The sequence below is a fragment of the Martes martes genome, assembly GCF_963455335.1.
Source record: "Martes martes genome assembly, chromosome: 10".
Taxonomy (NCBI): Eukaryota; Metazoa; Chordata; class Mammalia; order Carnivora; family Mustelidae; genus Martes; species Martes martes.
The window spans coordinates 108,835,723-108,848,711 of record NC_137898.1 but is presented as its reverse complement, the minus strand read 5'-3'; the positions used below and the strand labels follow the sequence as shown (position 1 = coordinate 108,848,711).

The 12,989-nt window shown below is 36.3% G+C and overlaps 1 protein-coding gene across 2 annotated transcripts in view; it reads right to left on the bottom strand.

Annotated features, from left to right (window-relative positions):
- The window catches only part of RDX (radixin), a 90,450-nt gene that overhangs the window by 17,335 nt on the left and 60,126 nt on the right, over positions 1–12,989 (bottom strand). The window contains exon 13 of one of the 2 annotated variants that reach the window (XM_080815176.1): positions 12,023–12,183. In XM_080815176.1, the coding sequence (XP_080671302.1) occupies positions 12,023–12,183 (161 nt within the window). Of the gene's footprint in view, positions 1–9,608; positions 12,184–12,989 lie in introns of those variants that run through there. The other variant, XM_080815177.1, reaches the window with a different exon arrangement.

Below are 12,989 nucleotides of genomic sequence, written 5' to 3'. Positions count from 1 at the left end.
CATTCTTAAAACTGGAAAAAAAAAAGAAAAACCCTCACAGAATCAAATTGCTTTGTAATGCTTTTCCTATTACTGTTTGGTGTCCTGGTAAAGTAGCTTAGATCACTAAGTGTTTTACAACGACCTGAGCTTGTCGTTGCTGTTTTAACAGAAGCAGGCAAGAGCAGACTCAAACCCCTGAGGAAATGGTGGCAATCAAAGGAAATCGAGAACCAAAAAGCCACCAATGTACATTTAGAAAGCCCTGCCCTACTATGTTTTAAGTAACATTTTCTGACTACAGAATTTGAAGAAGTCAGACAAGTTTTAGTTATTGGAAGATCTTTCTCACTTGGCCCCCAAAAGTAAAATGTTAAAACCATTGCAGCTGGGTCACCTACATTTGAAGTAAACCTAATACACAGAAATTCAATTAAGGGAGAGGAGAAATGTCTATTTCCCTATTAAAGGTGCTTCCAAAAGCATAAATTACTATTTAAATTTGTTAAATGTCAAAAGTACACCCACGTTTAAATAAAACATAATCTCGTATAATTTTGGAATACCTAAAATACACAAAAGATATTGTGTCAACTTACCTCATGCTCTAGACTATAACACAATTTCTTAGAGTAAAACACAAGCAGTATTTGTGCAAGAATACGCGACAGTATTGTTTACCACAGCAAAGGGTTGGTAAAAACAAGAATGTTCCCCAGGAGTAATGGAGCAGCTGTACGATGAAATGCTACAGGATTTTTGGACCGATATGTGATGATTTCTAAAATACACTGTGCAGTGAGAAGTGCACAACCATGCGTCCAGAAGGCTCAGGTGAACATGAGCCACAGTAAGTCCGTAAGACACACACGCGTGGATACAGGTCACCTCCAACAGGAGGCACGGGTGGAAACAACAGTGACCGCTGGGAGGAGCTGGAGATCAGCGAATGGAGAAAGAAGGCTTTTTTGAGTGCTATCCTAGTCTAGCTATTGACGTGTTCCATGTTTCATAGATAACTTATTTTTTTTAAAGATTTTATTTATTTATTAGTTAGAGAGAGAGAGAGAGAGCGAGCACACACAGGCAGACAGAGTGGCAGGCAGAAACAGAGGGAGAAGCAGGCTCCCCACCAAGCAGGGAGCCGGATGTGGGACTCGATCCCAGGACGCTGGAATCATGACCTGAGCCGAAGGCAGCCGCTTAACCAACTGAGCCACCCAGGCGTCCCCACAGATCACTTATTTTTTAAAAATTCTAATGATTTAACTTTTTAAAATAAGGCTTTAGCCACAGTAGCTAAACAGCACCTAAAGTGCAGAGTACTCTTAGAATTCGGCAACTTCAACACATGATAGCTAACACTGGAAGCCAATGAAAAACACAGTTTTCCTAAAAACATTTGTAATTTAATACCTACTTTCCTAGTTTTTTTTTTTTTTTAAGATTTTATTTATTTATTTGAGAGAGAGAGAATAAGAGAGAAAGAGAGAGCGCACACGAGATGGGGGAGGGTCAGAGGGAGAAGCAGACTCCCCACTGAGCTGGGAGCCTGATGGGACTCTAGGATCATGACCTGAGCCGGAGGCAGTCGCTTAATCAACTGAGCCACCCAGCACACTCTAGTTGTTTTTTTTAAAAACAATTTTCTTTAAGCATGGTGAAAAGTTTTTTTTTTTTAATAGAATAGGAAGGAATTGACAATAACTGGGCCACGTTAGTGTTTAAAAGTCTCCAAAGAAAAATTACCAAAAAATCTTGAAATACCTGTTTTCTGGGGGCACCTGTGTGGCTCAGTTGGTTGAGCGGCTGCCTTCGACTCGGATCATGATCCTGGAGTCCCGGGATCGGGTCCTGCGTTGGGCTCCCTGCTCAGTAGGGGGTGTGCTTCTCCCTTTGATCCTCCCCCGTCTCATACTCTCTCAAATAAATAAATAAAATCTTTTTTAAAAAACTTGTTTTCTGATGCTTTGTTATAAGCCATTGTCATTATAAATTTACAAAACTCAACAAAATTAACAAGGGTTTCAGAAGAAAACCCTACCTGTACTGCTGAGGGAATATATATCCTAATATTTACTTAAGGTTAAAAAAAAAAAGGTTTTATAGTAAAAAATGCTAAACTTAATAGCAAGTTAAAAACAGTAGAATGAAAATGTTCATTAATATTAAATTATGTGTCAATACTGGCTATCCTAATATAAACCATTATTAATAAGGTTGCTTATATTAAACTGTTATAAGAAAATCAGACACATTTACATTGGATATTAAGGAATATGCAACTCCTCAGTGGCAGAAAACCAAGTTAACAAATCTAAAATATTAGCTAGCCTGCCTTGTGATGAGTTTATAAACTTCACTGCTCCCCAAACTGCTGTCCTTTTATAAATGAAGAAAACACTTCCCGGCCAGATCACTCAAGTCAGTATCATGCTTCTTATTTGCTAATTAGCACCTAGTAAGCAACCTCTAACTTAACTCCCAACTAACGTCCAACATTTTATTGCCCCTATACTTCTGCTATTTACTACTTGACTTTCTACATCTCAGTTTGGGTCCATGGCTCAACTCTGTGACTTGACTACCATTTCCACAACAGAGTCAAAGGGCCTCAGCCATCCCCCTAACTGTGCTTTGCACAAACAGCAATTGCTCTGCAAATCCCTGGCAGAATGAATGCGCAAGTACATATGTAATAGTCTTACCACTTTATGGAAAAAAGCCATGCCTCCTTGTCTCCCACGCAGCATTCCCTTTGTAACACCACTGAACTGAAAGCCTTTTAAATTTCTCATGTCTACAGCCTAAAGCACAACGGCTCAACAATAAAAGGTGGTAGAGAACATTTTCTTACCTGAAAGCATCAGACCAATTATCTAGAAGATACATTCACTTCCCGTTCTAATGCTTGAGAACACTCTAAAAATGTTAACGCCAGTATTCCCCCTAAAGATTCATTTTCCAATGAATACATTTTCTATACACTTTGATGCAGAGCCTTTAATACAGTCTATGTCTCCCAAATTCATTATAAACATCCTTAAAGCATCAGCTTATACTGGAATATAATGTGGCCCAGCATATAATACTAGACTATAAAGTGTACAGATGATTAGGTTCTGCGTTCTCATTATATGGTTTATTATAAACACTGTTTGATACCACATTTGCAAATACTATTTAGAAAGTAAACAGACCTTTGAATTATTTCCTTTTGCATACACTGAAATATTTTATGTCTTCTGAAAGTACTTTTAAAACACAAATTAAGGGGCGCCTGGGTGGCTCAGTTGGTTAAGCACCTGCCTTCAGCTCAGGTCATGGTCCCAGGGTCCTGGGATCAAGCCCCGTATCGGGCTCCTTGCACCAAGGAAGACCTGCTTCTCCCTCTCCCACTCCCCCTGCTGTGTTTCCTCTCTCGATATCTCTCTCTCTGTAAAATAAATGAATAAAATCTTTTAAATAAAGAAATAAAACACAAATTAAAAAGTTGTAATATTCTACATTCAAGCTACAATGCTAAGGTATTGTATCTTAAAGTTAGTGGAAAAGAAAACCATCCACTTGTAACTTAGATTACCAAAAGACTGCATTTACTTACGTTCAAAAACTTTTATGGCCTAAAAATTAAGAAGTAAAGTATATTAGGAATTATCTGGGGAAAACAAAAAGGAAGAAAACCCCTAATGTATTTGGGCATAAACAGATGAATCAAATCCTACCTCTAGCAAAAGCCACACAGATGAAGCATAATCAAATCTTAACTTTTAAAACCTCAACTTTTAGAGTGCTTGGGTAGCTCAGTTGGTTAAATGTCTGCCCTCAGCTCAGGTCATGATCCCAGGGTCCTGGGGCTGAGTCCCACATCAGGCTCCCTGCTCAGTGGGGAGCCTGTTTCTCCCTCTGCCTGCCACTTGCCCTGCTTGTGCTCTCCTTCTCTCTTGGGCAAATAAAAGCAAAAAAAAAAAAAAAAAAAGGGTAAAATCTCAACTTTTAAAAACCTACAGAAATTTCCAAAGTAAGTTGTTCAAAGCTGTCACAGCCAGTGAATAATTTCTTATGTATATTCTGAAATAATCAACAATCTGAGTTGTTTGGTAAGTAATTTAACCCCTTCATTATGATCTGAAAGAACTATTTTTCTAACCCCTTAAAACCTATTTAAAAAAATCCTCGGGGCACCTGGGTGGCTCAGTGGGTTAAGCCTCTGCCTTTGGCTCAGGTCATGATCTCAGGGTCCTGGGATCAAGCTCCGCATCGGGCTCTCTGCTCAGTGGGGAGCCTGCTTCCCCCCCCCCACCCCGCCCGTCTCTCTGCCTGCCCCTCTGCCTACTTGTGATCTCTGTCTGTCAAAAAAAAAAAAAAAAATCCTCTAACTTTCTTCCAGTCACTACATCATCAGGACCAATGGGAAGCAGAAATGACACTGATGCAACGATTGCTGTAAACACACTCTGCGTTAATAGTTTTCCTTTTTTTTTTTTTAAGACTTTACTTATTTGAGAGAGAGTAAGACAGAGAGAGAACGAGCCAGAGGAGAAGCAGAGGGAGAGGGAGAAGCGGACTCCCCGCTGAGCAGGGAGCCAGATGTAGGGTTCGATCCCAGGACTCTTGAGATCATGACCTGAGCCAAAGGCAGACGATTAACTGTCTGAATCACCCAGGTGCACCTGCATTAAGAGTTTTCAACTATAAACAAGTATTAGTGATTCAAAATACATGGATATTAACCTTGGTCAGGCATTATATCAAAGTGTCTAAATCAGATTCCAGAGAAATATGCTGAAACAGACCATCTACTTCAGAACTCTGTAACTGCTAATAAAAACCGGAGTACAGGGGCACCTGGGTGGCCCAGTAAGTTAAGCGTCTGACTCTTGGTTTTGGTTCAGGTGGTGATCACAGGATTATGAGATTAAGCCCAGTGCAGAGTCTGCTTAAGACTCGCCCTTTCCCTCTGCACCCCCAACCACTGCACTCTCTGTAAAATAATAAATAAATCTTAAAAAACAAAACAAAACAAAACAAAACTGGGAGAGTGTAAGACCTGGAATTAGCCCTCAGAATCCAATCCATTTGTTCTTGAATGTCTTTCATTTCTGATTCTCTTTTTGTGCCACTGAAGAAACTCTCTCCAAAAGGTCACAGATACAAGAATGAAAACAGAGGTCTCAACTGTCCCCAAGGAGATCATGTGGAAAATAAGCAGAAGAAAAAATATTAACTACACATAGCAAATATGAGAGTAAATTACATCTAGATATTTCCTTTAAATTCTCAGAAGGCAGTAATACAATTCTTTACCATGACCACACCTTTCTTCAGGCTAATTACTGGATATGAAGTTCTTTATTTATTCCTTACATTTCCACACTCTCTAGTATTATATCTTACTCAGCAGCACGAATTCTCCTCCGGAGCAAAGTTTAGTTATTGTTCCCTTAGTAACTGTGTTCCCAAAAAGCACCAGATGACCTCAAATCAAACTAAACTACCTCAGCACAGGAGTCAAGGCTCCATAAACTCCTGGCCTAACCCACCCTGACCTCACCATCCTGCTGTCCGTGCAGTGAAATCACATTTCCTACCCAGTCAAGACAGCCTACTCTTTACAGACTCTAACCACTGTACAAAATCATTCTCTGCTTTGTGTCTTTTCAGGAATACCCTCGTCAAAAAATGTTTCTCTCCTTAAAAAACATGAACACTAAAGGCACAACAAAAGAAAACATACACTGACTTCATTAAATTACATGCTTTTGTGCACCAAAGAAAACACTATCAATAATGTTAAAAGACAACCCACAGAACTCCTTTATCTGGCAAGGAATTATTTACAATTCATATTATCTGACAAAGGATTAATATCCAGAATACATAAGAACTCCTATGACTCATGAACACCTAAAAAAACCCCCCTAAAACCCCCTCAATTTTAAAGTAGACAAAAACATGAATAAACGCTTCCACAAAGAAAGTATGTATCTGGTGAATAAGCACATGAAAAGATGTTTAGTGTCAGAGAAATGCATCAAAGGGAAATGATCAAAACTGCAGTGAGATACCACTTCGCCCATTAGGATGGCCATTCTCCAAAACAAAAAAAAACAAAACAAAAATAACAATTGTTGGTGAGGTTGTGGAGAAACTGAATGCTTATGCATTTGCTGACGGGACTGTAAAATGGTGCAGCTGCTGCACAGATAACATGGCAACTCCTCAAAAAATTAAATATAAGATGATCATGATTTAGCAATTCTACCTGTGAATATGTACCCCAAAGAACTGACAACAGGGGCTGGAACAGATATTTGTGTACCAGTGTACACAGCAGCACCGTTCACAAGTCACATGTGGACACAATCTAAATGTCCACTGACTGATGGATTTTAAAAAACGTGGTATATATATATACACACACACTGGGATATTAACCAGACTTCGGAAAAAATGAAATTCTGATACATATAACATGGATTAGCCTTGAAAACATTCCGCTAAGTGAAGGACGTCAGACACAAAAGGACAAACGTTTTGAGTAACTAAAGCAGTCACATTCAGAGGACAGAAAGTAGGAAAGTGGCAGTAACCAGGGACTAGGAAGATGGAGGGATGGAATGAGTGTTTTAAGGGTACAGATTCTATTTGGCATGATGAGAAAGTTCTGGAGATGAATAGCTGGCGAAAGCTGTACAACATGAATGTAGTTAATGTCACTGAACAGTACATACTTAAGAATAGCTAAAATGGTAAATTTTATGTTATATATATTTTAACAACTAAAAAAATGAAGATTCAACTGAAAACTGACTCCATGAAACTTCTCAACATTTAACACAAATATTAAGAATTATTATGCTTGACTGGTTTGTCAGTAGGATATAAAATGAGTTTTACTACAAAGATAGAAAAACTTTTGCAATTAGGCACTTTTTAAAAGATATCTTTAAATACAGTGTTTAAAATTTGACCTGTGCAGTAAAAATTAAGTAATTTATCAGAGAATAAGCAAACTTGAAAAACTCGACTAGCATTCTTACTCTCACCCTTATTCATTAATTTCTTCTACTGACCTTCTTTATGTTATAGTTTCTTTCATCATACAACTGTATCTTTTATCCAAAACAGCTAAAATTTTAAAGTAAACAATGACATAAAGGGAGCGAGAGTATAGGATTCCAGTGCTAGACTTGAATTACACAGACTTTTCAGTTTAAACCAAAAGAAAGGGAGGGAGGAGGTACTGCCTTCTAAGTCTAAAATACACATGCATTTCTAGGTCTAACACATAACTTAAGACATTTTAACTTGAAAAAAAACTAAAAGGGATATCATAGCATACATTGTAACACAACAAAGAATTTCATATAATAAATCCACATTTTATCAAAAGGAATTTTTCCAAGGACCATCACCTAAATCTCAGAGATTCTGATGCCGTATTATCAGTAGGAAGACAGACATTGGCTCTTTACATTCGGTCAACAGTACTGAAAACCAGTATAACTACTTTTAGGAGTAAACTAAATGACATGCATAAACATCAAAGTGAATCTTAATTTTTTAAAATGATCATTAAATAAAAGTGAACAACTGAAACCAAGTAATAAAAATAATAAATTACATGGATGGAAGCAACTGACTTCATATAAGCATGGAGGAATCTGGGCATACAAACAACATGAATCAACAAAGTGATGCTGCCATCTTAAAAGAAATCTAGTATTTTATCAGATTAATGCAAATGATCTAAGAGGTAAAAGAGAAATTAGTATTGAACTTTCACATTGTAACATAGTCCAAAACAGAGTCACCATCATTCTAATCTTGCTGCCTTATCTAGAGTATAGCATATAAAAATGTAACGGCTAAATGAAGGTCTTTAAATTAGAATCGGGAAAACTCCAAAGCCAAACATAAACCTGAATTTAAAAGATGTGCCACTGGGTAATTATCTCAGTCATGACTTTTTACCTTAAAATTCTGTCGTTAAATGATGGCTACTCCAACTCCTAAAGCAATATATGTAATCTGAAATCAGGTAACTCTTTTATCACAGAGTTTAAGGGAAGTCAAAATACTGAGGCAATAAAGCAAGGAGTCAGGATCTTTCTGGAAGGAAAATGGCAGCTCTTAAAATCTTGAAAGATGGATGTATTAAGAGGTAGGTCCACTAGGAAAAAATGGGAGTTTAAGAAAAGAAAAGTCAAGGATGAGAATGTGATACGCTTTAATATGTGGAATATGGGAAATACTTTAATATGTGAAATACTGTATGAGCCAAGGTCTCCTCACCACCAACGTTGAATGTGAGGATTGCCTTGACATTTTATGAAGTTATCGGAACATCAGCAGAATCCACTGAACTTTTGAAATGTACTAGAATGTTGTCCTTTTACATGAGAAACCACAATAGTATATTTGATAGATTATTTTCTAATTACAAAAATGAAGTGCAGAAAAAGAAAATGCTTGAGTTCTGCTCATCTAAAAAACTTAAAAGAGGAAGGGGTCCAAAAAAAAAAAAAAAAAAAGAGAGAGAGAAAGGGATCCACCAGTATAGCTAGCTCCTTATTAAAATGATTTCCCTTATCCTTTTTAAGGATATCTAAATTTTGGTTTATTAATCAGGTCAGCAAATTAATGATAAAGGCTAGAATTCCTTAAACTTAAAACTGAACAGTTTACAGCTTTAGATTTTAAAAAGACCTATTGTTTTTCTCATGCATACATAGAATGGGATGTTTTTTAATCTAAACAGTTTTCACTTTCATTTCTACAAATGTCACTAATCAACAAAGTAATAAAAATTGAGACAGAAACTAGGGGCATTTTTAAATTTTTAATCCTAACACTAATACTGAAATTCTTCTCTAATGATCACTAGGAATGAGAGTTCTAATATAATCCAAGACAACTTTGTAAGTGGTAATTGTAGTTCTTAAAGAAAAACTGTAGATATAAAGCAATCCTATAAAATTCCCCTTTCTTTTCTGAAAAGATTGGAATAAAGAAATCACTACCTGCCTTTGAGAAAAAAATAATCAAGTGACAGTTAAGACAGTTAACAGTTCAGTTTACTATAAACTGAGCAGACTCCCAGCTTTTCCTTTTAGAACAGATTTATGACTTAAGAAGAATAATCTTCATGTTAAAAATCAGGAAGAAGCTTTTAAGAAGACAATAACCTTCTAGATTTATGGTAACTGTGCTGTAATGTCACTTAAAAATAAAAATATGTATTTAAATAAATGCACTTAGTATATAGTTCTTTAAAGAACATTTGTATTTTAATAGCAAGATTAATCAATGACAATGAAACTATATCTTCTTTAGGAAAAAGAAACTATAAACAATATACAATTAAAGCAATGACTGGAAATCCTAAATGATTTCTGTTATCAAGAGAGTTAACAATTTAATTTTTCACAAAATTAACAATCACTATTACTTCCATACCAAAAGAGGTATAATTTGGCGGGAGATAAATCTATGAGGACTTTGCAATTTTTCCCTATTCATTTCTCACTTTTAAGATGTGATGATTCATGGATCTTACAGAGAATCTAATTTTGAGAAATATAAAAAAAATCCATGTTAAATAACAACAGTGGACCTTGAAGCCATGAGCTTTTGTCACTTTATTGTTAACCAATGAATGTTATCCAAAATTATAGATGTAATTGTAACTTAATTGTACAACACAAAATTATGCTAATGGTAAAAGTCTGTTGGAATTTACCAAATACTCATTAATATATTTTACATTGCTATATGAACATGTGCTCTCAACTGCTAATAAGAGTTATAACTGGTTTAATCACTATGAAAACCATATTGCAAATAGTTGTTCCTGTTTAGAAAAATTCACACAGCTTTAAAAATGGATTAAATCCATTTTAATCCTAATCTACAAATAGATTATAAACAGCAAATATAACTGGTAGTTTTCCAACACTGATATCAAACTGATGTAGCAGTGGTAGTGCACACAATTCAAAATGTAGAAAATTAATAAAAATCCAATGGAAGTCCAAGTTTCCACTTATTATGGCAATGGCTCTGATGCTTTGGAAAAGTGAACACTTATGCTTTAAAGCACGAAGAGCAGAGTTCACTGTCTATTCCTCTAATGTGCTGCAAGGAGAAATATTTTCTTCTGCAGTGTTTTGAAGCATGTGCACAACTACCATACAACAGTCACTTCAAGGTTATTAACCAGTTATCTTTTGTCCTACAAAGTCCAAAAAAAATATATTAAGCGAAGCCTTTCCTTTTCATATGTCTGCCCAGATTAATCCTTTTATAGTCAGCAAAATCAAAAAAGCACAAGAGATATTTTCAGACACAACTTGAATCTACTGTGCATGAAAAATGCTTAACAAAATGGCAATTTTAATAGATAAATGTAAATTTGAGTGCATAATACCAAATGAAAAGTAGCTGAACCACACAGAGAAAACAAGGCTTTCCTTATCTCCAAGTCTAGATGTTTTACAATAAAGAAAATACTAGAACATGTGAATATTAGAACATCTTTCAAACTGGAAAGATTTCTTAAGACAAAACTGAACTCAATATAACCTAAAATTATAATTTCTAAAGTAGGATTAACAAACCAAATTTACGTAATTTTAGCTAGAGAATGAAAAAAATAAGCACAATGATTTAGAAACCAAATCTGCTGAAATGATTATGTAACAATTATATCAAGAAATGGAGGTACAGACATTCATATGCTATAAGGGCAAATCTCTCTCTCTCTCTCTCTCTCTCACACACACACACACACACAGATACTCATTCACTCTCTCTCTCTCTCTTCCTTGGACATACAACATCCCTCCAAGAGAGCTGGTCCTGCAATTAAGCTCAACAAAAAGGAAGTTAAAAATTTAGCACTCTAAGATATTCTGAAGGAAATCTCAGAAATACTCCTTGCACGATTCAAAGTATTGGTATGTATTTTAGAACATGGAGCTTACACACTCCACTTGGTTGGAACAAAGAATCACCACAGGTGTAGGAGTGAGGTAGTATTACTGTCCCCTCTTTGGAACTGATGTTTTCATGTGCTGCCCTTCCAGAAAGGTCCAGGGTTTTTTTTTTTTTTAATGATTACAATAAATTACCAACAAATGATTTTTTTAAATTAAACACGTGTTTGTCTAAATCAGTGTATGAAGGAACAGACTTCTTAATCTTTCAGAGACAATTATTATTTGCAGGTAGTGTTTCATCAATAAATTCTCCCAGGGAACTACTACCTGCTGTCTACACCTTTGTGAACAGTAAGCAAAGAAAACCAAAAGATGAAAGGAGATGAAACACCAATCAATTCGACTGTCAAAGATGACTGTAATTAAGTAGGCAAATATCAAATATCCAATAATATAACTGGGACTTAAAACATTAACCACCAGCTGCATCCTACACTATTAAACATTCTAATCCTTTTCATGATTCATAGCTGTCTTCTACACAATTATCAAAGACTGCCTACCCTGTCGCCTATCCTCATTTTAACCATGCCGATGACCTGTATGATGGCAGAATTATGGCCATCGGCACAGCAAGGAGAAGGGCACGCTGAGGAAATATGAGTGAGACAGAATGTGGAAATACACACAGGCAAAATATGGAAGGGGCAAAAGAAAACAGAGCGCTCCAGCTAAACACTCATTAAGTCACCATCATCCTTTGAACTGTACAAAGCGCTGAAATCACGCATACACATTTGTCAGACATGATCCTTAGTGTTAATCTCCAACAGAAAAAAACAATGGAAACTGAAAATGTGACAGGAGGCGATGGAACGCTGTCCTCCACTCCCTGCGCCAAAAGGAAAAGAAAATCAAGCATGACATTACACTGCCTTAATGCTGAAGAGCTCCCCTCAAGTATGTCTTTAGCCACCACAGTCAACTGGTGTAAGTGCTTTGGCAAGGTGGGATGCGTTCCATCACATCTGCAAAGGCCTGCTTTTCTCTGTTGGTGGTTCAGCTTATGAAGAACACGTATGCAAAATAACAGCTCTCACATGGCTTCAAACTCATCAATCCGCTGCTTGGTGTTGCCTTGTCGAATCTGCCGCAGAGTCTTGTACTTATCGCGGCCGGCTTTAACATTCTCAGCGTGAAGAACATCATTTTGTGTTTTCTTGGTTTCATCCCTGGCTTGGGCCAATTCTGAACTTAGTGCCTATAGGTAAGAAAGAAAAAAATGACTATTTTTTTTGTAGGTTGTAAAGATTATGAAAAAGTTTTAAAGACAAAAATACACAAATCACAAATCTTACATTTTCCCATTGTCAAATTCCCATTGTCACATCTTTAAAGTGTGTAACTCTGTTTTGCTCACAGTCACAGCGGAGGTAGAGGTGAGGGAAGAGTACCCTCCTTGCATTTCATTTCTCCGCTCATCAACCATGATGACTTTGTGTACTATTCTACATTTCCTTAACTTTCTCACACAATATTTGAAATAACTTACAAAAAAAAAAGTTCAATGGAGATATTACAGAATGCTATTTAAAGATCTGAAATCTACGCCATGAGAGAAACTTTCTCCAAAGTCTTTATTTATTAAAACTCTCCCTTCACCTTTTATTAATATTTAAAGATTTCACCAATTAAAAAATTAGAGAACTTATATGGAAAAAAGGTCTAATAAAGTTAAAATTTCCTATTTTGGTCTAATTCTGTGCTTTTAATAAACTGATCTTTGCCATTATAAAATGTGAACAAATAATTCAGATTATGTAATGTCATACAGGTAGTCTATTATATATGTTTTTAACGTGGACTTCACTGGTTAAAAACTAAATTTATTTGTCTTTTAAAATTAGCATTAAAGGGCGCCTGGGGGACTCAGTGGTTGGTTCCCTGCCATCAGCTCAGGTCATGATCTCAGAGTCTTGGGATTGAGCCCCGCATTGGGCTCTCTGCCAAGCAGGGAGCCTGTTTCCCCTCTCTCTCTGCCTGCTTGTGATCTCTCTGTCAAATAAC